This window comes from Nothoprocta perdicaria, unplaced genomic scaffold (assembly GCF_003342845.1).
Source record: "Nothoprocta perdicaria isolate Ctin4 unplaced genomic scaffold, notPer1 scaffold_46, whole genome shotgun sequence".
Taxonomy (NCBI): Eukaryota; Metazoa; Chordata; class Aves; order Tinamiformes; family Tinamidae; genus Nothoprocta; species Nothoprocta perdicaria.
In genome coordinates this window covers 4051314-4076667 of record NW_020455710.1, presented here as the reverse complement: position 1 = coordinate 4076667, position 25354 = coordinate 4051314, and the positions used below count along the sequence as shown (strand labels likewise).

Below are 25354 nucleotides of genomic sequence, written 5' to 3'. Positions count from 1 at the left end.
TTCTGAGCAGTAACATGAAGAAATGTTACTTCCCAAGCCATCTCATTGGAACAAGCTGAAGGACCCCACGCTGCTGCTGGAGGAGATCTCGCTCCTCCATGGTGGGCACAAAGCAGACCTTTGGCTCATGGCTGAGAACTTCCCCCTCACCAGTGCAATACTGGTGTATTTTGGAGCTCAGGACAGTGTTTTGTCCCTCCAAAGCGGCTACTTCTGTGCGTTTCAGATGCTCTTGGGCTAGCCTAGCCTGTCTCTGGTCCCCATCCCCATGTAAGTGGAATTCGGGAGCCAAAGGTGAGGAGATGGGTGCAAAGCTGTTACCTCCTCTTTTTCCTCTATGTTAAGTTCAAAGACTTTGTGCGGAGCATCTGCAAAGGGTCCATGTATGGGGCCATCTGCAAAGGGTCAAGCCGCTGAGGCTGGAGCTCTGCTGCTCCCCCAGGGCAGCCCAGCTGGATGCAGGCGGATGGTGCAGGCAGATGCTGAGGTGGAGGATGCAGGTAGAGGATGCTGGTGTGGATGATGCCAGGCAGACGCCAGCAGAGATGTTGCCGAAGGTGGAGGATGCCGGCATGGATGATGCCCGGGCGGATGATGCCCGGGTGGAAGAGGTGACGTGACCACAGGGGCACAAGCAGAGCGGGCTGGTGGGTACCAGCAGGTGGCTGCAGCGGCTCAGCAATGCGCTGCTCCTGTAGGGAAAAGCAGCCCTGCAAACCCAAAATGCTCCTTTCCACAGTAATCTTTACAAGTAAGGAGATGAGCAGGGAAGTGGCAAAAACCTGATCTGTCTACTCCATTGCTCAAAACAACTTTTTTTTTTTTTTTTTTCCCCTGCTTTGTCAGGAGGGGTTGGCAAAAGGACGAAGGGTTTCAAGGATGTATAATCAAGGGCAAGTCTTAACTGGATTCTGTGTCTTGACTTACGCCTCGAAACCTCCCTTGGTCTGGCTGGGACATCCACACGTTATCTAAACCTGGTTATTGGTGCCGTTTTCTCTCCGCAGAGCAAAGGGGAGCAGATCTGGCTCCCTCCGTGTCCTCAAGCCCAACCTCTGTCCTGCACAGCCGCCCGCTGCTCCCTCCCACCGCCAGCTTTTTAAGCCTTGCTCAAAGGGAAGCCTGGACGCACGAGGAGGAGCAGGGATGCTGCGGAGCCGGGGAGCTGGGATCACGGTGAAAACCCAAGGTTTCCCATTATTTTACAGTTTATGAGCCCTCCTGCAAGCTGAAGAGTGCGRGAGATTTATTAGCACTGATCTCCTCAAAAGAGTTGTTTGCAGATAAAACCGCAGTGTCCGGAGATAGAGAGGAATCAACATTGGCTCCTCCACCCTGAGCGCCGTGTCCCGATCCTCCTTGCAGCTCGAGCCGCTGCTGCTGCACCGAGGAACAGAGCGCAAYGCGCCAGAAAAAGGGGTTTTGTAACATTTGTTGAAAAGTTTTTGGCTTTTTTTTTTTTTGGTTGGTTTTTTTTTTTTTGTTTTCCCCCTTCTTGGCTAAGTCTCAAGTATTTCCTGAGCAACTTTTCCGAGAAGCTGCTTCAGCGCCTCCACAACAATACACTCCGTTGGCTTTTTTTGATATAAATAAACCCGAAGATGTGCCTGGGGGAGAGGGAGAGCGGGGAGGAGGAGAGGAAGGCAGCGAGCAGTGAGGCACGGGCCTGAGGAATGTCCCTGGGCAGCCAGTGAAGGAGAGAGGAGCCCTGCGACGGGCACATCCACGGGCATCTCCAGGCACATCCCCAGTTACGGCGGACACAGGATCCTTGTCAAGCCCTCCTGTTAAGGTAAGATCTCATTTTTCTTCTCTTTTTCTTCTTTTTTTTTTTTTTTTTTTTGAGGATGCAAGAATTATTTCAAAGTGAGCGATAACATCTGGTAATTAATTGCACCATAAATAATTGGATTTGAGGGTGCGAGTGCATGGGGTAGCTCACCGGGGGTCCTTCATTCTAAAAGGCTCCATTAAGCTGGTAATTAAGAGAGGAAAACCACAAATATGAGTATTTGGAAGAAGATAGCTGCAACGTGCCTGTCAGCATCACGAGATAAAGGAAACAGGAGAATAGGCATCCTCCTTTTATATGATGCAGAGGTTTGAAAGGATTACATGTAGAAACTTGCCAAAGTTTCTATGACTTATTTGATTCCAAAAGACCAGGAAAACATCGCATCTGAAAGTGTGTTTTAGCTGCAAGGATGCTGCAAGAGCAGGTTGGCGTTTCACGTCTGAGTATTTAGTCCTTTTACTCTATTCAAATATTCCTACTTGTTTTATTAACAGCTCGCATATCTCGTATACAAAATTGACTGAAACAACCCTCTTTGTGCCTAGTTTTTCTAAGCTTCTCATGCCACCATTAATGATTATCCAGGCAGTAAATTCTTGTTTTGCTTTGGCCAGAGCTATTGAGAGGCTGCTGCCAAGTTCCTCCCAGCCCGGACGGTGACAGTTCTCCGAGCGCCAGTCCAAGGGTTTGTTCTTTCRTTACTCCAAGCTGCTTCCCCCTGACACCCTTCAGGATGAGCTCAGCCTCTGCTGCCTCCAGGAGTTGCTTAACACCTCTTGGTGTGAAGCCTGTAGCCCGTTTGAACGATTTTTTGGCATTTTGAACGATAAAGTTGTCATTTCTTGGACATGAAGGCCACCCAAACCAATGAGATCATGCAGTCTGAGCTTCCCATTACATTTCATAAATACCTCCTCCCAGTTTAAGAATTTGAGTTGCAATGGATAGTTGAGCTCTCCAAAATAAGGAGTAGCCGCGTGTACTATGCACTGGCATAAATGCAAAGGTCGTATCAATAAAACAGTCACAGTTGTTCTTTTTTTTTTCTTGCATTTGAAGGTAATTTAAAAAAATAATTGTAGGTTCAGAGATGAAGAGACTTCAGAGAAATATAAGCATATTCCAGCAAACAAAAATCCTCTTGTGGAAGAATGTACTTGTCAAATGGAGGATGAAGAGGCAGAGCTTTCAGGCAAGTTAAAATACTGAAAACAAAACAGTGCAAAGCTAAACACTGAGGAGCCTTTCTTTAAAACGCAGATTTTTTTCTGCAAATGTAAAATTCCCAGCTGGCAATGAAGACTTTGTGAGACTTTGTGAGACTTTGCTTTCACAAGAAATTGGGCTTGTGTCATTTATGGAATGCATGATAGCACTGATGGGCTCTTTGGGCAGGGAAATTCACCCAAGTGACATGCATAGTGCCAAGATATCCTTAGTTAATCCACCTCTAAAAAGCCAACCTGACCAAGTGCCTCTTTTTTAGGTCTTAATTCCACAGAGAACGTGCTCTCTCTTATTATTATTATAAAATTCCCTTATATTATTGAATTCCCCTCTCCATTTTTCTCCTTACCTAGGAGTGGACCCTGTCTCTACTTTTTCTGCCTCTGTTATTTGTAATAAGTTTGTTTACAATGAAAACGCGCCATCCAGAAGTGCCTTACAGTTATCTTGGGCAACTTGATGATCCTGTCTTTGATACTACTGGGGTTATTGTGGCTTACACACCCGTGACGGCAACCACAAGGCAGATAATGAACAAGGTGGCCTTGAAATCCGTAATGACAGGTATGTTTTGTCTTTTAAGTATTTAAATTTGTCATTATTTAACCTATTGTACCTGTGGTGTGCTTTCATGGGGTTGAAGTATCTTCAGCCAATAGAAAATTCCTCTCAAATCTCTCATTTCCTCAAATATTTATTCTAGTAGATAACACATAAGTAGTATATACATGACTAAAGAGCTCAGCTTATGCCTCTGAGAACAGCAGCTCTACCTTATAAGATACTCACTATATAGAATAAYACTATTAAGATGTATTAGTTCATTATTTTGAGGAATTCTTCTTCTCAGCTGGTTAAGTGTGAACTACCTAAAGGTGCTGCCAATGTAACTTACCCAGATAGAAGAACCATAAAGGGAGAGTTGCAAAGCTGACAAAAGCAGAATACACAATCAGTGCCCATGCTTACATTTTCAGACTTGCAGAAACTCATTGCAATGTTTTTCTTCCAAACCACAGGTATAAATTTAGAGGCAATGGAAAATGAGAGAGCGCTGGAGCAAGCGTGGATTTCAAATAACAGAATTATAGGGGTTGTATTCAAAGACAACTTCTCCTATCGCCTCAGGTTTTCTACTTTCAGTTTAGTTATTCCAAATGAGAAGTTTGGATACATAGGTAATTCAAAATAAATATTTATGGACATATGTTTGCCTGGCTTGGTGAGACGTAGCTTTGTTGGAGTAATCCACATGCACCAACCTTTCATCCTTGCAGATACCTGTTATAACTTCTCAGAACAATACTGCTACAGCCCAAGATACTGGTACAAAGGTTTCCTGTCCCTGCAGTCCAGTATCGATGCTGCTATTATAGAGGTAAATCCAATTCATGAAATGAAGGGGTCTTCCTTTTATTTTATATGCTGTGTAGAAAAGGCAAAGTGTTTATGACAATAGAAAGGGACCGAAAATTCTGCGGAAGATAAAGTATCTGAAGTTGTTTCAGATGCCTCAGAGGCTTTGGGAATGTTATTGGCAGTGGCAGCAGGAACTTGGATGGAATCCGAAGTTTCTCCATCTTGAGGTTCCCTGTGAAAAACTTCCAATTTTGCTGTCAAGATTTGTGTTTACTGTTGTTTCTGCTCAAGATTGCAATTGCTCTTAAAGACTGTGACCCAAATGCAATACTGCTGTTTGCTTAAGAGAATATCCCAGATTGCAAGAAGCAGAGAGCTCTAGCTGGGACCGGGCCCTTATCCAGGGTGGTGTGAATGTCTGCTGGATGCCATTCTTTTGGAATAGGCATGTCTGTCATTTCTTGCCCTTTCTTTCCAAATTGTACCTCAAAAATGTGTCTGGATAGGGGTCATTTGGTTTGGCTATGCAGCCATCTAGACTGTTTTCATACTCATGAAGAGAAGCACAATTGTGGGCAGCGTGATTTATCCGTTTGGATGTTTACTGCGGGACGAGATGAAGGGTTTATTTTTCCCAACAGACTCCAAGGGAATCTAGCTGGGTCACAGGCAGCTGAACAAGTCAGATGAAAGCTTCCCACAGGGATTATTGCTAAACTCGTTCATGCATTATAGAGACCTGTATAAAAATTATTCAGGGGCTGATAAATCAGCAGGTTCGTTATATAACTACACTTCACTGCATAACAGATTTTTACCTTGAATTCCTTTAGGGGGTGGCAAATCATTCCGTCTGGGARGAAATGAAGTCAATCGCTGGGATCCGTATGAAATCCCAAGGCGTCATCTCCTCAATTTCATTGGAGTACAGTTATTTCATGATTACTGTCGTGATGTGTTTCTCTGCATTCATGCATTTTTTATCTATGAATATTGTAAAAGAAAAGAAGAAGCTCAAAGCGTTGATGAAGATGATGGGATTACAAGATATTGCGTTTTGGTGAGTCCCTCAGCAGTAGAGTTAAGTAATATGACTAAAGAACCTWTTTACCAAAAATCAATGTACCCTTGGGTACTTGCACAACAAGTTCATTGACATTGTCACTAAAGACAAACTTTAACCTTAAGTTGAGTGGGACAAGGGAGATATCTTCTTTTTTTTGGGTATTATCATCTAAAGTCAGTCATGCTGCCTACTCTAAGTAGAGTRTGAATGAGTTTGCACTGGGGATTAGTTAGTGTTATAGTACCCTAGGAAATACTTAATAGTTTTAAATGGTTTTCCCATGCAGATGAAGCTCAAACAAAGATTTCACTTAAAAAAAAAAGATTATAATCTCATTCATCTCTCCATCTTCAGGCTCTCCTGGAGTTTGCTGTATGCCCTCTACGTGTTGGTCTTGTCCTGCCTGCTGACAGCTATCAGCWTGCAGGATGCTTTCTACCTTAGCAGCTTCCCTGCAATCGTACTGCTATTTTTCCTGTATGGCATGGCATGTGTAAGTCGGGGTACTAAAGACAGATTTGATTTTCTCACCATGTAATTTATTAGTATTTTGAGTAGCCTAAACATTACTCCAGAGCCACTTGCACAATCACTCAGAACTCTATTTTTCCCCGGTCCTGCCAATACAAATACACTCTGGCTCAGTTGTATCTCGTAATTGGCAGTGATTTGAATTACAGTCTGAGGATCTGCAGGCAGTAGACTGGCTGCAAACAAAACCTCAGTTCTCCCCACTGTGATCTATTCTGGTTTGTTTTTTATACAGACTCAGCTCACCAGGGAGCTGCTAGTTAAGGATATTTATTTTCCTTCTGTCGATGAGATGGTTTTGCATGTATGTGCTGATATGCCTTAGAAACACTTCAAAGGTAGAATTTGAAGTTCTTCAGCAGTGTGATTCCGTGTCCCACGCCTCGGGTTGGGGATGGTGGCATTGGAAATGCACCTTGCCAATGAACAATTCCCATTTCTTACAGGTCCACTTCGCTTTCCTGCTCTCCTCCCTCTTGAGGAGTTCTAAGCTTGTCGAATCCATCGTCTTCCTCTTCATCTTTGTCTTCGGATGCTTAAGCCTTGCAGTGCTCGTAGAAAATATTCCCGAACCCATGCAGTGGTTTCTCAGCCTCTTTTGTCCTTATGCATTTAATGCTGGAATTGCAAAGGTATGGTGTGTCATCTCCCTAATCAAACTTTCTCAATAGCTTGAAAATAGCTTTTCACAGATAATGGCAATAAAAGCCCTAGCATGCTTTGGAGGTAGAAAGACACAGGAAGTCACAGCCCTCATTTCTCCTTCTCATCTCAGCAGCTTTGAATGCTGTTTTCTGCGCCCAGTGAGAGCCAGTTCTTTCATCCTTTGGTTTCATGTCAGAATTGTACATGACCAGAAAATACATTGCATTCACTACCAATACACAACAGTCAATTACTGTGTAAAAATCTTATTATTTTTGTACTAGATGACAGCCATTGTTACAATTCTGTGTGACAATATCTCATTTCTTATATCCAATATTGTATTTCTCTAAAATTCAGGTCTTCTGTTTCTGGATTATTCTGCAAAGTTCTGCATGGAAACATAGGATCTCTGACTGGAGTAAATCTGTTTCCCTTTCTCACTAGAAATTAAAAGAAAAAAAAAATCAATGTTGCCCTTCTGAAAGATTTTAGGGTTAACGAGTCCATTTTATCCATAGTTTGATGATAAGCTCGTATTTTTTCAACCTGAAAACTCTTTTACTTTGTCCTTCATTTCAGATTTTCCATTTGGAAAAATTTGGAATAGGTTTATATTTTTCTAACCTTATGGAGGAATCATACTTTTTATTTTCAACTTACATTGTGCTGATCTTTGACTCGGTCTTGTATCTGCTGTTAGCTATCTACTTTGATAAAGTTCTATCTGGTAAGTATGACGTGTACTTACAGCTATACTCTTTTACCTGTATMCTTTTGATTTATATTGATTGTGTGTAATAGCACTTCAGGGGAAGGAGAGGATGCTGCACTGTTGTGTGAACTAGCATAGGTTTTGGTTTCTAAAAAAAAAATATATATTATATTGTTGAGCAACTTTCCTAATCCTGGCCKAGCCTGGTGATTCCCAAATCAGAGGCAGTGAATTATCAATATCTTAATTCATTAAATAAAAGACAGAATTCCTTAGAAACAGCTCTGAACCTCTCCTTCTTGACCCAGATCCCATGCACACTTGTGAAAACTTCCTAAACTCTCTTTTTAGCAATATAAAATCAAAATCTGGAGTCAGATATTTCAGACCTTCAGAATGGTGCTTTGATGGCACTTTTGATTGATCACGGGTCATTTTCCTTGCTTTTCCCCTAGGCAGATAYGGCATCCCCAACCCCCCTTTTTTCTGCCTGAAGCCCTCGTACTGGATGAAGAGCAGGAGAAGCTCCTCCAGCAAGAGGCCCCAGGCCGAAATGAGCCCCGAGGAGCTGCTGGGTGACGACGTCGAGCCGGTGCCCTCCGAATTCACGGGGAAAGAGGCCATCAGGTTGCCAGAGGGAGTTGCTATTGGCTCTGTTGGAGTTTGGTAGCTCAGGTCCWATGCTCCCTGCCCATGCTCGGCCACCAGCTCTGTGTTGCTTTGTCCAGGCACTTTGCATATTCGTGGCATTTTCTCCAATTCAYGGAGAAAAAATAGAGCTAAAATACAGCTGAGATAAACAAGTAATTCAGGCAAATCACAAATAGTGAAATTTAGATAAAAGTCACTTGTCTTTCTGATTTTTTTTTACTGTGGACTTTGTTACATGTTCATTAGAGAAGTTGGATGGCAGTGAAAGGGTCATCTGTTGCAATGGATTTGACCTTGTCCATGAAATGCTGGATGCTCTGTTATTGCATGCCATATGTTGATATTCCCATCTGTGTCCACATTCGTATTTGTGCAAAATCCTACTGAGTCTCAAAGTCTATTTAAAAAGACAGAAATTATATAAAAATACATAAGGTACTGGAAATGAAGATGTGTAAAAATGTATAAAGCAGTACCAGGCAAATGTATTAATGGAAATATAGAAGTGATATTCTTCTTACCTTCTTTTTAGACTCGTCAATATTAAGAAAGTCTATAAGCAGAAGGATAAGAAAACAGAAGCCTTAAGAGGTAGGAAAGCTTTGATATTGATTCCTGTTAAAGATGAAGAAGAGTAGTTGTGCAAACATTTGAAAACAGAAGTAATAGTATTGTTTGAAAAATTATTGGGAATAGCGGCTGATGCAATTGATTGTTATTTTGCAGTTTCTGGTTATTTTGTTCAGTTTCTASAGACTTCCTTTCTATTTTTACTGAAAGTATAGAGAACAAAAGTATTTTTTTTCTTCTTCAGTTGTATTTCTGTCTTCTCTACTGAATACAGAGCAACTTCTTATGAAATTAGCACTGGATTTGCAAAGCTTTACACCTCAGTTTGTATAGTGCACTTCTGACAGATCATTTCTACTTAGTTTTTATATTTCTTGACTTGTCTTCTTGTCTTACTGGCGCTTATGACAATGAAAAGAAGGAAGTAAAGGCTTTTTTTTTTTCCTTTTTTTTCTCTCTTCCCCCAAACCTTATATTTTTCTAGGTTTATTTTTAAATATTTATGAGGGCCAGATCACTGCCTTACTTGGTCACAGCGGGGCTGGGAAGACGACACTGTTAAATGTGCTCAGTGGACTCACCTTGCCTTCAGAAGGTAGGATGTCAAGAGGTAAAATGGTTAAATCAAGGTGGACTTGATTTAAGTCCACATTGGACTTGATTTAAGTCCACAGATTCAAGTAAAATCTGTGTGCAGAGACTTCATTCCACCTTATTGTGTTTGTTCCTGTAAACAGGCTCTGCCACCATATACAACTCCAACCTGTCTGAAATGGGGGACAGGGAAGAAATTAGGGAGATGATTGGCATCTGCCCACAATTCAATGTGCAGTTTGAAGTTTTAACAGTGAAGGAAAACTTGCAGACTTTTGCTGAAATCAAGGGCATCAAGTCCAAAGACGTTGAGCAGGAGGTGAGTGGGCATGTTTCCCTGGAAAGCACCCTTGCACAGGACTAGGCTCTGCTGCAGTGTAATCAGTGGGTGTTGGAGCTCACCCTCAGTAAGCACACGTAGAAATTTCACCTTCAGGCTCAATAGGATCCTCTTCACGTCTAAAGATAAGGACCAAAGGAATACTGGTGCTTGTAATGGACTTCCRTGTACTTTTCTAGGTGAAAAACATCTTGGAATTACTGGATATCACCAACATTCAAGACACTCAAGCTGAGAAATTGAGTGGTGGGCAAAAACGAAAGTTATCCATTGCAATAGCCATGCTTGGAGACCCCCAGGTAAAGCAGCAGGGGCAGTTGTGTAACACTGGGAGGCTGGGTCCAACCTAACCGAAATGCTATGCATGGACTTAACTACAAACGCACCCATGATTTTGGTGCCTTTTAAAGCTCTTATGATTATACCTCCAAGATAGTAAATCATAAACACATCTTCCTTCTGCAGGTTTTGTTGCTGGATGAGCCGACGGCTGGGCTGGATCCCCTTTCCAGGTATCAGGTGTGGAGCCTCCTCAAGGAGCACAGGAGCGGGCGAGTGATTCTGTTCAGCACCCAGTTCATGGACGAGGCCGATATCCTTGCAGGTAAGCACGGACTCAGACAGAAGCTTCTCTCCAGAATAAGSCTTGAACACCAAGTTCTTCTCCAAGCCAGACTACCTGGGATGAAGTCCTGATCCTGTCAAATGTATGGCAATGCCTCCACTGGCACTAATAGCACTAGGCAGTTKCAGTCACAAAAGGGTTTTGAACCCCTGCTCTGCAGTATAAACTTCTTGGGTTTCTGTTTCTTTAGATCGCAAGGCTTTTATCTCACACGGGAGGCTAAAGTGCATTGGTTCTTCTTTGTTCTTGAAGAAAAAATGGGGAATCGGCTACCATTTAAGGTATCTATGTAAGCCCTAGCAAGCAGTAACCTCATCTCCCTCTAAAGTAAGGGCCAAATGAAGCACGCTGAGCTTTTGATTTAATAGATCCTGGAAATGKTTTTTCTCAGAATTAACCATTTACTTCTTTAAATTGAACAGCATCCACGTCAGTGAGTCTTGTGACTTAGAGAACGTGACCGCTCTGGTTAAACGGCACATCCCAAATGCCGTATTCTCAGGACACCGTCAATATGAGCTGAAATATAAACTGCCACTGGAGAACGTGAATAAATTCCCAGGTAACATACACTAAAATAATSGGAAATTTCCATGGAAAAAAAGGCAATTTATCAGAAATATAGGGAGRGAGAAACAGAGAGGGAGAAGTTCTGTGGGAGTCAAACAAGGACTTTTATTGAATTAYAGTGTTTTATTGCCGGCTTTGGTCCCTCACAATTTTAACTTCCAAACATTTAAGATCAAAATATACAGCACTTGTCTTCTGTTTATAATGGTGAACCTTGATGAGGAAATTCAGGGCCTCAGAGCAGATACGTGCTTGTGTTTGACTACCCTGAAGGCGTCTATATTCTTTCCATCCCGCAGATCTGTTCAGTCATCTTGACAGTTGCTCTGAGCAGGGAATTATCAATTATGGAGTTAACGTGACAACGCTGGAGGATGTCTTCCTGAAGCTGGAGGAAGAAACYGCAGTTGATCAAGAAGGTACAATGCTGCCTCCAGAACAAATTCTTCTTGGATGAAGAGAAAGGCTGCCTTACTGCAGCATTTGCCATTCTGTAATATTTTACACTATTTAGGGTACTCTTTTTCACACATTGCAATGGAAAAGCTGATTGCAAATAAGCACACGTTGAAAACTCTCTGTAGATGACCATGCCTTCGGTGAGGACCAGGCAGAGGCCGGAGCGAGGTCCCTGGAGGAGCTGGAGCAGGGTGCCCTGCTCTTGGATATTGTAGAGGCCACGGCGAGCGGCATGGCTCTCTGGAGGCAGCAGGTCTACGCCATGGCTCGGGTCCACCTCTTCAAGCTTAAAAGCTCCTTGAAAAACCTCGGGTCAATGTAAGTACCAGAGCTCTTCTGCAGCCCGAGCGTGCTCTGAGCAGCACGGCTGCAGCAGGGCACGGACAGTTTTCACAGCCCCATTTCAATGAACACTTGGAGTAATTGAGATCAGGTCGTGGCTGTCAATGAACCACTGGGTTTTTTTTCAGGCAAGACTTAATTTTTAGCAATTTTGACAGCCATTTTTTTGTGCATTTTCTTTCCTACGTAGAAGTAGGAACTCACAAGAGTGATATGTGCAAGAGCATCCCCATTTTCTTTCTGCAGAAAACAGTCATGTATTAATAGTTTTATTTTAGGTGAGAGAGGAGAGTTGAAAAGAAACTTAGGTATTAAAAAGAGGAGGAAAAATACTATTTTCAAACTTCCTCTGTATTTTTTCAACTTCTCTCATCCTGAAAGCATTTTGACTTGCTGGTCTTCAGTCTGGCATGCCATCATTTCCTGGCAGGGCACAAAAAACAGAGAGGAAATGTTGATTTAGGAAAAACTTATRTCTTAGGCAAGTCTAAAGGGCATTTTGTGGCTTTAAAATAAGATSTCCTTAGACCTGAGGCCTTCCCACTGAGTTTTCAGGGCTCTTGTGAATGATTAGGGTTTTAGAACTTAAATAACTAAAATATTTTTAACAGTAAAGTTGGTCAATAAGCTAAACATAGTATATGATTTCCGATATAGAAATGCAGTTTGCAAAATGTCTATTTTCAGAAAGTTTACTCTTATGTTTCTCATTGCAGCTTGCTGCTCTATTCGGTTTTTCTGCTTCCTGTTGTTTTGCAAATGGCCCTGGTTGCTGCATGGCAGAGTGTAAGTGCCTGGGAGCTGTCCCCGGCGCGGTATTTCCTCCCACTTGGCAGCAAGGCTCACTCGGACACTACCACCCTGCTCGTCCTCAATAAAACAGGTGCGTGGAAGAAAACATTGGGCTGATCAGCATCATTTTCCATTCGAAAAATGACAATGCAAATTTTAAGTTACCGAGGCCAGAATCCATTCGCTACACAAAGTGCAAAGACCTACTCTGTAGTTGCTGGCTGACTTCCGTAGTCAATATATTTACTCTGTTTTCGTTTGGTCACCATGGATTCAGAAAAAGGCAGGACAGTTTCGCTCAATATTTAATAGTTCAATATTTTGAATCCTCCACTTTCGCCTTTCATGCTAGGATCAGGCATCGAAGACTTTATCCACAGTCTAGAACGTCAAGATCTAACAGTGGAAATAAGAAGTGAGGAAAATATCACAGAAGAGCTAGAACATAATGGGGCTATAAGAGTGTCTCGAGAAGGGCAGGTAAGGATTTTTCTTCTCCTCCATTTCTGTTCAATAATTAAGCAAGATGCTAAAATAAAATAATAAAGCCTTGGGTTTCATCTTGTTTTCTTGCCCTTTCAAGAGCTACAGGTTTACTGTATTATGCCACATGAAGGCCATCAACTGTTTTCCAGTGCTCGTGAACATCATTAGCAATGCCCTGCTGGGAACTTTCAATTCAACTGAACATATTCGGATTTGGAGTCACCCCTTTTTCAATGTAAGCGCCAGAGTCTGCGAGCCAGGATGTGTCACACAACTGTTCTTAAAACCACTTGAGGCTTCGATAATAGCAAGCTATATGTGAGGTTGTCTATACGCATTGATGCAGTAGGTATGGACAAAGCACAGTTGATTTCAGGAGTGATTCTAAGGATAAATTCAACACGTGCCCTTGCACAACTACACAGCTTCTGCTCATGCCTTCAAAGAGATGGATGCAAATCATCTCTGGACCAGAAACTGCATTAATGCATCTGTGATGGAGACCATTCATCATGGGCAGCTGAGAGCTGAAGTCCATCAATAAACGGCTCCCTCTSCCCCCAGCTAATATTTAGTATCAAATCCCATTTTGTGTTTGTAATGTATTTTAAATCAAGATAATGCAATAAGATTAATCATGGTGTCTATCTCTTCCGATGTGACTGTTTTCTACTTTTTTTTTCCCTTCTTCTTTCAGGTAGATGCACAATTCTGGGATTATTTTGTTTCTTTTTACCTCATTTATATGCTGATTTTATTCCCTGGTTTTCCTCCTCACTTTTCAATGGGCTACAAGCAAGATTACAAGGTAATCCTTGAAATGGTGCAGGTCTTGGGTGGGAAGAAGGATTATCCTCATAATATCCTCATATTGTCACGAGGCACTTAAATGTGATGTGCTGTTTGAAATATTTTTCTTTAGATAAAGATAAGCAGTTTTGCATCCAGCAGAGAATAATAAATACTAGAAGGACTAGAATTTAACCCCAGCAAGCTAAAAGTGGGCAGGTCACTCCAATGAGAAGCATGACCAGGAAATAAATAGTATTATGGGGATGACATGGAAAAAATAACCCTGGTTTACATTTCATGGAGGTGTTCCCAAGGGTGTAACTGGCCAGCCAGGATCCTGTGGTCAGCTGCTCTTTTCTGTGTGTATCCCTAGACAGGAGCTCGCGCCCAGCTGCGGGTCTCGGGGCTCCTGCCCTCGGCCTACTGGTGTGGCCAGGCACTGGTGGACATCCCTCTGAGCTGGTTTCTTCTCTTCTCAATGCTTGGGCTTCAGTTTGCAATGAGTAACAAGGTTTCTGGGAGCGCCGGCATCTTCTTTTTGCTGGTAAATATCATTCTGATGGTCACTGATTTCCTGGGGAGTGAAAGGACTGGAGTCCTTCATACTCAACCGTAATTGTGGTGTTTTCTCAATGCTTCGAACCATAATGATGTGCATGGTTTTCTTGTTCTTTGCACCACTCCATTTTCTCTAATGAAAGCTCTTTCTCTATAGGTTATGGCTATTTTTGGCTATGGAATGTCTATGGTTCTCTTCGTGTATTTAATGTCCTTCCTGTTTCGCAAAGGATGGAACTGTGATTTTTGGTCTTTTATCCTCATAGTGGTAAGTATACAACTGGATAATGTACTGCAGGGTTTGCAAAATATATTTAGGGCTCTTAAGGATGAGTTAGAAGTCAATATACCAAACGTACATTTGGCATATAGATAAGGGCACRTATTTTATGCAGGCTATCCTATATCAAACTCATCTTTTTCTCAATCAATCAATTGAGAATCAATCCCTCTACTTCCCTCCAGTCCTTGCTCTCACCTCTCTGGAAATGAGAAGTCATTTCACAGTTTAGATCAGTCATTACAAATGCTGCAATTCTTTCTCTCCTGCCTTGTGTTTTGCTTATGGTGAAGCTTCAAAACCAAACCAATGGGGAATTTCTAGGATCAATTATTTAATCAGCTTCAACCAGACTGTAACCAGGATGACTACTTAAGGGGTCCACCTTGCATGGCCAGGTGATTAGTTGAAGAAGTAGGAACAAGGCAGCCAGATGCAGGAAGAGCCATGGAGCAATCCATATAGCACATGTCATGTCATGCACAGGGGGATGAATGTTGAGCTGGTGCAKGCTTGGAAGTCAGGAAAGTTATCACTCTGTTCAATGTCTCATGGGCTCAAGTAGCCCATGGCAGCTCGGGCAGCCAAGAAGCTCCTGAACACTCCATTTTTCTGGTCTCCTTTCCATTGACCATTGTTAGAAATTCAACAGGGAAGTAAAAACATCAATGCATGCAAGTCCTAGCACCGGTGAAGACGTGCAATCATTCCTGTCAGCTAAATTACCTTCTCCTTTCACTTTTAGGTAGGTTTGGTTTCTTTTGTTATCAGCAGAGTTGTGGATTATCAAGTTGCCCTGTACCTCTTGCCTCTCTTGTTTCCTACATATCCACTGCTGGGCCTCGTGATCAGCTGCCACCAGGTAGGCCATGGTGCTGAGCTACAAGACGAATCTGTATGTAGAACAAAAGCATGTATTCTTGAAGGCAAAACCTCATGGTACTTGCAAAATTGTGATTAGGAAGGGTCATTAGTTTTCTCCTACTGCTGGGGCTTTTCAAGTCACCAGAATGCATCACTAGATGACCATTTCAGCACAGATATAACCTCTCCAGCTGCTCACTGTTGCTGCAGGCTACTTCTCTTGCAGTTGAGCCATGACTATAKATTGGGCAAGCACCTTTAATTCCTCCCACACAAAGTCAAATATCTTGGCTTGAGCAATCACAATAGGAAGTAAAAGGTTTTTTTTTTTTCTCTGACTGTATGTAAACAGAGTGAAAATTAAGAATATTCTCAAAATGCTTTATTCCACATCAGCTGAGAGGTGGTTCTAGAAAGGCAGCTACTAATTTAGCTCCAGCTGCATGTAAGTCTGTGCTAAAAGTGATATAAGAGTGTAAGTCCAAATAGGAGACTCTCCTCTTCTTTGTTTCCCTCCACTCTTCCACTGGGGTGGAACAGAGAGGAGAACAGATGTTTTCCCAGGATAAACCAATATTCCTAAAAGGAGAGGCTTATTAGCACTRTGAGTGCTAATAAGTGCACTGAGAGTATTTAGCACTGTGTTGATTTATGGAATTTGTTCATCTGTATTTTGAACATTTTGAAGAAATCAGAAGGGTTGTATATTTCTGAAGTATTCGATGTTCGCACTTAACTATTCCACATTAGTCAGTCTAAAGAATCACATATTTTCATTATGTTTTTTTTTTATTCTTACAGATTTTTATAGCAGACTCTGAACTAGCTGATGCAACTTCAATCAATGAAATACTAGTACCTGCCTTTGCAGTAAGAAAACATTTAAGATTACCTTTATTTAGGAATGCTCATTTCCTAGARGTTGTTGAATATAAACATGTGTACAATTCCCCCATGCTTAACATGACAGAAGTTTCATGTTGGATCAACGGCTGCCCTGGGATGGAGCATCTCCCAACAGCGTCACGGTGGGCACAGACCCAAATTGCACTTCATCCATTCAGGGAATACTAATTGCTGGCACTTGTGAGGAAGGGAGGCGAGAAAACTGAGCTTATTTTACTTGGAATCTGGGTGGAGCAGGATAACCGATTTCCCACCCGTGCAAAAAATAATTCTGCTGTTTTAAAATGGTGAAGGGAAAGCAAAATAAGCCCGCAATGTGTCCTCATGCTGTCCTGTTGTCTTATGAATTGTGTTTCTCTTTTGATCAGTGGTATCTTCTGCAGTATTAATAAGTGTTAGCAGAGTTCATGGTGTTCAGGCGTTAGCCTGAGTGTAGATGTTAATGGACTTTATTTTCAGATATTGTGTTTTTCCTCATGTATTTTATGACATTGTCACCATCTTTTCTGCTCCAGCCATAGCAGGGCAGAAGGCAAGTCTATTAACGTGGCAACCTCTTTTTTTCAGCCTTACATCCATTCTGTGGGTTTCATTTTTCTACTTCGATATTTGGAGATAAAATATGGAAGAGCAGTTCTGAGAAAGGACCCAATATTTAGGTTGGTATAAATGCACATGTACCACAGGCATATGTGAGATATAAATTCATGCCACAAAACTTTTCCCTGAAGACAATTTTTTAGACATAAATTGTTGCCTTTGACCCTATTTTTTAATACTTTTTTTTATAACCAAAGTAGTAAATAATAATAGTAGTAAATACCAAAGTAGTAAATAATAAGTGCAGGATCAAGCTGGCTAGTATCTCCATTTGATGTTGCCTGCAATTGTGTGGACGTACCAGCCTGCTGCTTTGTCCAATACAGAAAGCCCTAAAATATATAATAGAAAGCACAAGAAATATTGAACCAGAGGGAAATTTAGTCCTGATCTATCCAAAACACATTGGTGGAGAACTGAGATGGACCTGTTGGATTTGCAGGATTTTCCCAAGAAAAGAGAACAGGCACCAGAACGCCGAGGAGCTAGAAGAAGAAGATGAAGATGTTAAAGCTGAAAGAACAGCAGTGAGAAATGCCATAGCATCTCCAAGTCAGGATGAGGTAAAACTGTTATCTTTCTCTATTTTATATTAGTAAGAATCCTGCTGGCAACCATTAAATTACCAKTAAGGCAAGTCAATGCTCTGCCTGTATTAGTCTCACTGAGAAAATCAAACTCCCAAGTGGACTCAGTCCCATCAGTCTAGAGAAAATAACTTTTAAGAGGACAGTTAAGCGTGTCCTGGTGCACCTCCTGTTCTCAGAGAACTTAGAAGTGAATCCAAAGGTTTTTGGAGGAAGGAGTTTTTCTTTTGTAAGAGAAAAATATTACTGAGGTCTTCCTGGTTACCGATACATTACACTGTTCTTCTTTCACCTCACTTTCAGAAATCTGTGGTTGTTGTCAGCAATCTATGCAAGGAATATAAAATAAAGAAAGCTGATTCTGTATTCAAGAAGAAAAAGAAAATTGCGACCAAAAATGTCTCCTTCTGCGTTAAAAAAGGTAAAAAATGGTACTATTCTTCTACAACTACTTTAAAGGCCCCTATGAAGTTAATTTCTTAGTGTGTCTGTTATTGAACAAGGACATAAAGGTCAAATCTACTCACTTTTCAGGTCTGTGGCTGGGACATCAGAAACAGTGGGAAAATCGCATATTTGTTACCTTTGACTCTATATTATCTAAACTTACATAACCCCCCTCTACACAAGTCACTTCAGCAGTGGCTTTCAGACGATCTGGATCAGTGCTCAGATTCACCAGGTAGATCAAACTGAGAATTTAGGGATGCTCAGCATGGTCCTTATACTTCTGTTTGTTTTTACAAGATCTTTGGAAATAACGTGCACTTTTTTTATGGCAATTGCTCCTGATACATTTATGTCTTGCTAAGAAATGCTCCGTATTGATTTCAGGAGAAGTATTAGGACTTCTGGGGCCCAATGGAGCAGGTAAAAGCACAGCTATCAAAATGATTATTGGAGAGACGACCCGGACTGCTGGGCAGGTAGGAGGCACCTGTGGGCTGGAAGGAAGGGGCAGACCCTCAACAGAAGTGCACGTGCAAAGCTAAGCAATAGCTATATTATATCACTAGGCTGAACAATAATTTTCAGTCCAAGGAATGTCAGGGTTTGAGGTTTTAGCTGAACGCCACTGTTAAAATTATTTACGTAAAATATTGTGAATTATTTCTGACTTTGATAAGCAGTAATGGAGTAATAGAACAGTAATATAAAAGTAGAAAAAACAGTAGTAGAACAGTAATAGAAGCATAAACTCATTCCATACATCGTGGTCTTTAGCCCAAAAAGCAGAAATAAGCTAGTGATGCACCTGCATCACTGGTGTTTGTTGGAGGTGGTGGACTTGTAACCCTTCTATACACACGTTTAAATCTTAACTAATGTTAGACAGCTAGATATTGAACTAAATTCTAAATCAAAGCCCAACAGCTATGGTCCATGGAGAGAAACTGGCATCTTTGGAGGCTGATCTACACTGAGTAGCCTAGATAAATTTTGGAAGGGATCCCTCTCCTCTAATTTACCTTGCTTGTATTTATGTAACTTAGAGTTGCCAAATCAATCATTTGTCCTTTGGGTTTCCTTCCCTAAGTCATGCTGAAGCCCATAGCCTTCCTTGGAGCTGTTCTCTTGTCTGTGGGAAAGGGTAGACGAGAGCAGAGCAAACGTCCTGTCGTGCAGGTGCTGATGCTGAGGAGGGATGGAGCAAGCTCCCACCTTCAGGACCACACACCGGATTTCCTGGGGTGCTGCCCTCAGGAGGACCCACTCTGGCCCAACCTCACGGTCCAAGACCACCTGGAGGCCTATGCTGCTGTGAAAGGGGTGAGGAAGGAGGATATGGCTGCCGCTATCAACCGGTACGGAGAGGTGGTTCCAGCTATCAGTGAACACTTCGTTTCCCCATCCCAAGGGAATGGGGAGGGAACCAGAACATCAAAGCTGACTCTGGGAGCAGAAACAGCATTTGAGAGAAGCTCAGGAAATTATTCTGCAAGAATCCTTTAGCGCTATATACTTGGAGTGAGTRCGTCAGGAAAATCTCCCATTCACCAACGTACATTTCCTGATGACAAAATTGCCTCTAAAACATCCTTTTAGGTATTCTGTATGGGATAAGGGGTTTTAAAACCTCTGACTTTCTATTTGGTACAACAAGAAAGGTGCTTAAGTATTGCCTGCTCAACTAACACCGGCAAGGCTGAGTGGCTTTATAATGCTATTCATGGTCATGATTATTCTTAGAGAAGAGTTTGTCACCTATATAGTACGCTTTGCTTCAAATATTTGCTTATGTTTTGATGACAAATTCCAAGGTTTAATGAAAATAAGCAGGAGCAAAAAGGCAGGGGAAAGAAACTTCCTTTTCCTTACTGTTTGCGGGTGAGAGAGTAGAACTGGGAATACTAAAAATGATGATTTTTTTCTTCTTTTCTTCCCTTTCCCCACAGAATAGTGAATGCTCTGGGACTTCAGGAGTATTTAAAAAAGTCAACCAGAAAATTATCCACTGGGATAAACAGGAAGGTGTGTTTTGTTTTGTTTTTGTTTTTCCTGTAGTAAGCTCTGCACTGTTCCTAGTATGAATGAAAATTCAGTTTGGTGAGCGGTGGTCATACAGACTTACTTGAGAGCTTCCTGCATGGAGGGCTTTGACATGTGTCCGTTCTGTGTCACGTTGCAGACAAATATGTCCCTGTGTCAAGGGTTCTTTCATAGCATGTTTGCCAAATTACTTGATTTCTTCAAATTATGGTTATTGTGAAAGGTAGAGTTGCTTCGGTTTATGGAGATGCAGATGACGAGGTTGGTCTGCATGATTTGGTGACAAGCTGGCACAGCTCCTGTGTCAGAAAGTAAAGGAAACACAATTTGAAGGTGATCTAAGCAGGTGTTTTCCAAGTCTACATTTCCTATAAATCAGAACCCTGGTTCTCATAGATAAAGTGARTTAAACGCTGCCCAGAGGTGCTTGCACCACAGAAGAGTAGGCTCAAAAGTCTCTTCCTGTTGTAGTTGTGCTTTGCAGTTTCCATGCTGGGCAACCCCACGGTCCTGCTCCTGGACGAGGTGTCCACCGGCATGGACCCCAACGGGCAGCGCCGTGTCTGGTGAGTACTGCCCCAGGCAGCACACTGAAGGGTAAAGGGGTTGGAAGCCAAGAGCAGGTGCCCAGGATAAGTAGTAGAAAGAGGTCTAGCCAACCCATGGTCACTGCTGTTGGCCACTTRTCTACAGTGTTGCTGGAGAATCTGCTTTCTTGATCATCCTGAGCTTAAAGTCCATGCAAACAGAAGGAAAACTGTCTTGTGAATTCAGCCCCATGGATAATTTAGTTCCACGAGAGTTCTTTGTGAGTTTCAGAAGAATCTATGACAGGGCTTGAGTCAAGATCAAAAATAAAAGTATAATAAGAAACATTTGATATGCTTTGGAAGTGTCAGCTTTTTTTTTTTTTTTCTTAACTCTTTCTGTATCCTCAGGAAAATGATCCGTGCTGCAGTGAAAAACAAGGAGCAGGGAGCGATTTTGACAACACACTACATGGAGGAGGCGGAGGCGGTGTGCGACCGGGTGGCCATCATGGTGTCCGGGCAGCTACGGTAGGCTCCAGCGTGCGTGGATGCTCGCCCTTCATGGTCAAGCCATGCAGCACATCTCTTCTGCTCTTTGCTCCATGGAGCAGCAGGGCTTCTCTGGTCTCCCCAGCTTGAATCCACTACTGTGCACTTCATCAAATACTTCCTGTAGTTGCAATATTGAGAGGAGCAGTAGAGTGTCCATTGGGAGTGACCAGATGGTTGGGTACCGAAGGATTCATTGCACCCTGTGCTGACTTCTTTGTCCATTCACTGAGTTYCCTCCTTCCACTGCAGGTGCATTGGCTCCATTCAGTACCTGAAGAGTAAGTTTGGCAAAGGCTACATACTGGAAATTAAAGTCAAAGACCCAGAGCGCACTGATCTTCTGCATGCTGAGGTTTTGAGGATTTTCCCAAGYGCAGCCCGTCAGGAGCGGTAACTATAAACACAGGATGAGAGGTGGTTGCACAACTGCCTCCTTCCTAAAAATGCACTGCGTTTAATGATCCAGTATGGGATCACTCAGGTTGAGGGAGATAATTAGGTCCAAGTTTCTGTATACGGAGTGGATTAGGTAATATCACTAGGTCCAATCCTGCTGTAATTCATACAGTAAAATGTCTATCTCCATATTGTGACTTAAACTTACAACCCAARAAGCTCAAAACAAAACAAGAGTCACCTTTACTTCTTTTTCTTCCAGGTTTCCATCTTTGCTAGTCTACAAAGTCCCAATGGAAGATGCATTGCCTCTGTCTCAATCTTTCTCCAAGCTAGAGGAAGGTAAGAGCAAAACACAGTAACTTTTTGGAAAGGAGGAACACAGTATGGGAAATTCCAACCCTCTCTTTGCTTCTCCACAGCCAAAAGAACCTTTGACCTTGAGGAGTACAGCTTCTCCTTGAACACTTTGGCTCAGGTGTGTGATCTCAAAACTAGGCATGTTATGAAGGATGTTTTTGTCAGGGGGAGGATTACTCTGAGAGGATTTAGGTGGTGAAAAAACATGTTTTTGTTGCTTAAAAAAAAAAAAAGAAGGCAACAGCCTGCTGTTGCACCTCTTGGCAGGTAAATCAGTACCCCGCTTCCTAAAGCTACTTCACATAACTCTTACGGATGTTGCAGAGCTGTACCCTCTGCAAAGCTACACTGCAGGGTCTAGTGAGTGTCAGAGAAATAATTAGAGTTGTATATTGACCATTTCAGGTGTTTTTGGAACTCTCCCGAGAGCAAGAGAAAGAAAACTTTGATCTAACTTTGGATGGAACTTTTGACTGGAAACAACTTCAACAGGAAGACAACTGAAGACCTGAGATGCTCATTTATGCAATTATTCTGTATTAACCTAAGTGATTTGATACTGCACATATTTACTGCCATTATCAGCATAACGAGAAGGGGAGCAGGCTCTGTCTCCCTGGAGAGTGCGAGCTGAGGGCTACTCTGCAGGGCAGAGGACATTTCGAGTAGACTCTGTAGATGCATCTGCACAGATCCCTGCTCCACGTGCAGTGGGTGGTTGATGGAATAGTGTCCACACGGGAAAGAGCAGAGGCTTAAGAAGCAAAGGGACCAAAAAGATGTGCAGGAAAATGGTCATAAGCTTTTTCTGGGATCAAGGCTTTGTTTTGCTTGGTGGATCTGGGCACATCAGGAAATCTGGCCATGCTGCCTGCCTTCTGGGCTCATCTCCCACCAAGTAACATACGTGGAACTATTTGCCTGAGACATGTTTAAATATAGCTCATAAAAATTTRCATCCTATTTTTGTATCCTTCCAATAAATGTTTCTATAGACACATACGTCATCATTGCTGTGCTGGGCCTTCAGGAGCAGGAAGAGCTAAGAAATCTTCAACTCCTTTCTGTGGGAAAGGAGGYGGCTGAGGTAGGACGGAGGTTATGTGGCATGAAGAAAAACCAGGAAGCTGAGGGTTGTGGTTCTTCCCCCAAACAGCAGCTAAACATCTTGTGCCGGGATACTGGGCATGACACAGATTTGTCATTTCACAGTAAAGCTGGATTTCAATGAGTGCTTCTGAATTCATAGAAATGATCTCTAGGTCAGAAAGTCCCTGATTTACACAGGACTGGACCATGAAAGAGTGCATGGGAAAGGACCTCCTAGGTTTGCCCTATCCTTGCACGTAGAAGGTGCCACCGTGTGTCCAGCCAGTGGCACACACAGCACTGTTTGCCAGGCGGTTGCAGTCGCTCGTGTTTACGCTCGCTCTTTGCAGCCTCACTCAGGGCACTCTCACCTCTCCCTCCACGCTGGGTTGCATCATTGTCACCTGGTGCAGTCGGCTCCGCTCCTTGGAAACCAGAGGTTCTCATCCGGCACCATGCATATTTTGTGCTTTCTAATGAAAACGGGAGCATTTCTAGTCTGGAAACCTTTCAGCGCTTCATTGTAACCTTTGCCATTAGGTTTCCTAACAGAGGGGAGCCTGAGGAGCTGCCAGCTACAAAATCTTTGAGAGGGTAAGAGGACAAGCAATTGAAAAAGAAAGCATTAGTGCAGGGGAGCACACTTCTCTTGCACAGACTATAACAAAAAAGCAATCAGTGTCCAAAACTCTACCAAAAGATAGGGCAACAGCACAGAAACATGCATTTAAGATTGCTGCTGATGCATTTGCAGAGTTTTTAGGAAGGCAGCATAGTAGATCTAAGCTTTTTGCAAAGCAAAGCTCCTATTTGGTCTATCTCACCGTAGATCCACTTCTTTCTTCTTGAGTTAAATTGTGCTTTCAAGAACTAACCTCATAGCTGTTTAGCTTCATTTTTTGCTGCAATGACCACTTAAAATGCCACAGGTTAAAACTGGTATTGGTCTACAGGTACCTCAGCACTCCTGAAGTCATGGCTGGATTTAATTTGCTCTGCGCAACTCAATAAAGTTGTTCAGATTTCCCCAGGAGGCTGACAAAGCATCACTAAGGTCAGAAGCCAGTCAAAACCAGTAGAGTTGGTACCAATAATACCGGTATTAGAAGCAAACCAGCAATACAACTGCTTGAGCCATGGGCTAAGAACACAGAGCTGGTTCAGAGCATGAGGGCACAGAACCAAAYGAAGGGGCAATACAATTAATCCAGATGTTGGAGTAGAAGATCATGTCGGTTGTTGTTTGGAATCTGGACTTGTTGKCCTCTCTCATAACAGATGTTATAGGTTATAACAGAGCAGCTCTGTRTCCTAGCTGACGTGTCACAGGAAAATAGGGCTGTATGGTCATGGTGGCCAGAGGAGAGCATAAATATTTGCAGTGCGACTAAAAGGGTTGGGAAATCGTGTGTGCTGGTTGAGAGAAAGAAAACAAAAGACTGGGAAGGACTTTGCATCCTGGGGACAAACACACAGCCCGCCCCTGAGCTGCAACGTGTTTGCCCGTAAACCCGGCCGCGCTGCTGGCTGTGGGCAATGCCCTGGCTTCAAAGCAACCCTTATCTCAGTGGGTCAGTTTTGAAAAACAGACTGCAAGCGCCGTCCYCCCCAAGCCTGCAGCAAGGGCGACCAGGAGCCGGGCACAGGAGATGTCCATCTGCTTGCATAAGTGTCCTTGGCGGARCAGGGAGACAGCAGCCTATAGGAAAACCTACAGTAGAGGAAAACCTTGTAAGAAATTCCATACAAAGGGCAAAGCAAAAGACCTGAGATTTGTGATTATTTTGTTTTTGCAAGCCCTTGCCTGGGAAACACTGAGCCATTGAACACTTCCCCCCCCCTATAATTTCAGCTTGGATCAGAAAGTCTAATAAAAAGTCACATTTTTGTCTTTATGAGAAGAATCCTGATTGCACAACACTGCCATGCCGGGCTGAAAGTTGGTCACTGAGGGACAGAGACAACGAGCACAGTCCAATGAGGAAGCAGGTAGGGTGAGGGACAAAATTTTCCTAATTGCCTTGCAGAACTAAAGCTTGCTCCTCTTCTCGAGGAAAAGAACATCTCCAGCCTTCACTATTTCYTCCAATACTTCTTGAACAAGTAGTTTTTCTAAGTAACTACTACCGACTTGATTGCCCGCGCTGGCACCATGGATTTGACYGGTTATTCTCTCCCATAGCTGGGGCTTTCCATCACTTGGGATTGCAGGGAAAGGTCAAAGCAGGCTGAGCTGGCTCCAGCATCTCCTGCACAAAGAATAAAGGGAAACAGAATGGGCAGAAAGCTGCCAAAAAGGGGGTTAGCGAGGCCTGGGGCTGTGTCACGCAGCGGGGAAGGCAGATAGGGCTCGTGCTGCTGCTGCCACAAAGTCTTGAATTCCGGGTCCTGGCCACCAGCCAGAGCTTGGAGAATTGGGGTCTGTTAGCAGCACAAAGCCGAGCTCAGATGGGCAAAAGGGAACAAGCAGCAGTTCTTGCAAAGTTCATGAGGACGTAGATTTTCTGTTGAAAAAGAACAAGAGAAGGATTTCTGGGAAATTAACAGGCATCCTAAATATCCCCTGTAGTGCTCTCCRTTGCC

The 25354-nt window shown here is 42.8% G+C and overlaps 1 protein-coding gene across 1 annotated transcript; it reads left to right on the top strand.

Annotated features, from left to right (window-relative positions):
- Nucleotides 1–1740: 1740 nt before the first annotated feature.
- LOC112953673 (ATP-binding cassette sub-family A member 10-like) lies at nucleotides 1741–22605 on the top strand. The gene is made up of 39 exons (XM_026046774.1): nucleotides 1741–1792; nucleotides 2855–2987; nucleotides 3376–3586; nucleotides 4042–4200; nucleotides 4300–4400; nucleotides 5215–5441; nucleotides 5802–5940; nucleotides 6425–6610; nucleotides 7206–7357; nucleotides 7798–7965; nucleotides 8522–8580; nucleotides 9044–9154; nucleotides 9297–9472; nucleotides 9673–9792; nucleotides 9959–10097; nucleotides 10309–10399; nucleotides 10541–10680; nucleotides 10988–11107; nucleotides 11273–11465; nucleotides 12206–12372; nucleotides 12634–12761; nucleotides 12865–13002; nucleotides 13465–13575; nucleotides 13933–14103; nucleotides 14275–14385; nucleotides 15143–15259; nucleotides 16063–16131; nucleotides 16735–16826; nucleotides 17210–17330; nucleotides 17658–17775; nucleotides 18189–18280; nucleotides 18981–19159; nucleotides 19751–19826; nucleotides 20316–20410; nucleotides 20783–20902; nucleotides 21176–21316; nucleotides 21585–21664; nucleotides 21745–21800; nucleotides 22088–22605. Exons 2-39 carry the CDS (start codon nucleotides 2886–2888, stop codon nucleotides 22184–22186), a joined length of 4875 nt encoding a protein of 1624 aa, XP_025902559.1. The 5' UTR covers nucleotides 1741–1792; nucleotides 2855–2885; the 3' UTR covers nucleotides 22187–22605.
- Nucleotides 22606–25354: the final 2749 nt, after the last annotated feature.